Raw genomic sequence first — 2,216 nt, forward strand, 5'->3', positions numbered from 1 at the left:
TCTTTTTTTTTTTTTAAGTTTTACGTATTTAAGTAATCTCTGCACCCAGCGTGGGGCTCAACGTCACAACCCTGAGGATCAAGAGTTGCTCTCTCCACCGACTGAGCCAGCCAGGTGCCCCTGACTTTTTGTAACTCTTAAAAACTTTCCAGTGAGGCTTGCGCTACCGACTTCCGGACCGGGACTCCTACCTCCAGCTAGTACGCAGACCACATCGCGGGGAGCGCAGCTGATTAGGATGATCACAGATGTGCAGCTCGCCATCTTCGCCAACATGCTGGGCGTGTCGCTCTTCCTGCTTGTCGTTCTCTATCACTACGTGGCTGTCAACAATCCCAAGAAGCAGGAATGAAAGTGGTGCTTTCTCCGCCCCAGGGTTCCAGGACATAGTCTGAGGCAAGATGGAGGGTATGAGGGGCCTTCACACTTCACTTCACCCCTTTACCCATCACAACATACAAAGCAACTACACCTGGATTTTTTCAAACAACTTTTATTTCCTCAAAGTCTTCCTTAACCCTATGGAACAAGAAGCTGCCACTGTGTAGGGCCCAGTATAGGGGTTTCTTTTCTACTCCCTCCCCCCAATATAAAAATATAGATATATTTTTTTGTGGTCAAAAAAAAAAACAACTTTCCAGTGAGAATGGATTAATTAGGTTACTCAGATTTACATATGGACCCAGTCAAGAACCAATGAATAATTTTCCATCCCAAATAAATTTAGGCTTAAACTGAAGACAAGTTCATGTGTGTACTTTCTGGTAAGGCATTCTATTTGGTTCTATCCAACCTGTCCTGGAGCTATCCCTTGCCAGCTAGAACAACAGTGGTCACACCTCATGTCTGAGATTTTTCTTTAACACTACTTTCCCCAGGCCCAACAAGAAGTGGTTATTTGGGGTTTCAACATTATGTCTGTTCTCTACAGAGCATATAAAACCATCCCAAATGGTCACCTAAAACAACAGCCATTTTATCTGTTCACATCCTGAGGGCCACCAGTTCCACTGGGCTTCCCTTGTCCTGCTTCTGCTGGTCTCACCTGGAGATGCTCACGTGACTGCACTTGTCTGGTAATTTGACGGAGCATGGATGGTTTAAGACAATACCACGCATGTGTCTGACAGCTGGTGCTTGGGATCTGAGCCTCTCTATGTGGTGTTTCATGCTCATGGTTCAGCCAGATTTCTTTAAGCAAGGGCCCCACACAGCAAAACAGAGGAAGCCACAAGGTGCAAGTGCTCATGTTTGCTAAGTTTATTCTAAACTTATTGTCTCATTGGCCGAATGAGTCACACAGCTATGCCCAGCTTTATTTTATTTTACCTTTTCAAAAATGTCATTTTTAAGTAATCTCTATACATAACATGGGGCTCAGACTCACAACCTTGAGATCAAGAGTCATGCTCTACTGACTGAGTCAGCCAGGGGTCCCCCTGCCTAGCTTGCAGGGACAGAGAAACCTACCCCAGCTTTGGATGGGAAAGGTAGCAAAGCCACACTGTAGAGGGGCATATGAACAGGGATGGGAAGAATCGGCAGTAATTTATACTGATTATACAAGTTTTAGTTGAAGAGGCAAGAGTGTTTTCCGTAGCTGTCTCCTGACACACGGGACTGGCCATTTTGTAGAATTCTCTTTGGCAACTTTGAGTTTCAGGGATTTGAGAACACTTCACTCAAAGGACCTCTGTTGGATCACTTTAGGATCTCAATTACCTGAGGGCAAAGGTAAATGAATTTATCAACTCTCCTACCTCTTTCTCATCTTTACTCTTAAGAATTTCCACTGGGTTTTTGGGTGGTTTAAAAAAAGAAAAAAAAACTGATCCTGGAATACCTGGGTGGCTCGGTCGATTAAACATCTGACATTGGCTCAAGTCATGATCTCGGGGTCCTGGGATTGAGCCCTACCTTGGGCTCTGTGCTGAGCATGGAGTCTTGCTTGTCCCTCTCCTTCCCCTTCTGCTTCTCCCCCCACAGATGCTTGTTCTCTCTCTTTCTCAAACAAATAAATAAATAAGATCTTTAGGGGGAAAAGGAGATAATCTTATAGATCTAAGGAAGACTAAATCTAATGTTTTCATTAGTGCTAAATTTTCTGAACCATGTCAACTTGGCCCTGCTAGTTTAACATCAGAGCAATGGGCATCCGTCTGCTGTGTTTAATTTATCAACAGTGATGTACGTACGCCTCGTCGTTGGTTTAAAAA

At 44.2% G+C, this 2,216-nt stretch overlaps 1 protein-coding gene across 1 annotated transcript; it reads left to right on the forward strand.

The window, feature by feature from the left end:
* The first annotated feature begins 212 nt into the window (after positions 1 to 212).
* Positions 213 to 600, forward strand: LOC308357924 (dolichyl-diphosphooligosaccharide--protein glycosyltransferase subunit 4). Its single transcript, XM_080827811.1, has one exon. It carries the CDS (start codon positions 239 to 241, stop codon positions 350 to 352), a length of 114 nt encoding a protein of 37 aa, XP_080683937.1. The 5' UTR covers positions 213 to 238; the 3' UTR covers positions 353 to 600.
* The last annotated feature ends 1,616 nt before the right edge of the window (positions 601 to 2,216 follow it).

Source organism: Martes martes (genome assembly GCF_963455335.1).
Source record: "Martes martes genome assembly, chromosome: 17".
Taxonomy (NCBI): domain Eukaryota; kingdom Metazoa; phylum Chordata; class Mammalia; order Carnivora; family Mustelidae; genus Martes; species Martes martes.

Bases quoted from the DNA above. Each gene is read 5' to 3' on its own strand.
- LOC308357924 (XM_080827811.1), top strand. From the start codon at position 239: ATGATCACAGATGTGCAGCTCGCCATCTTCGCCAACATGCTGGGCGTG.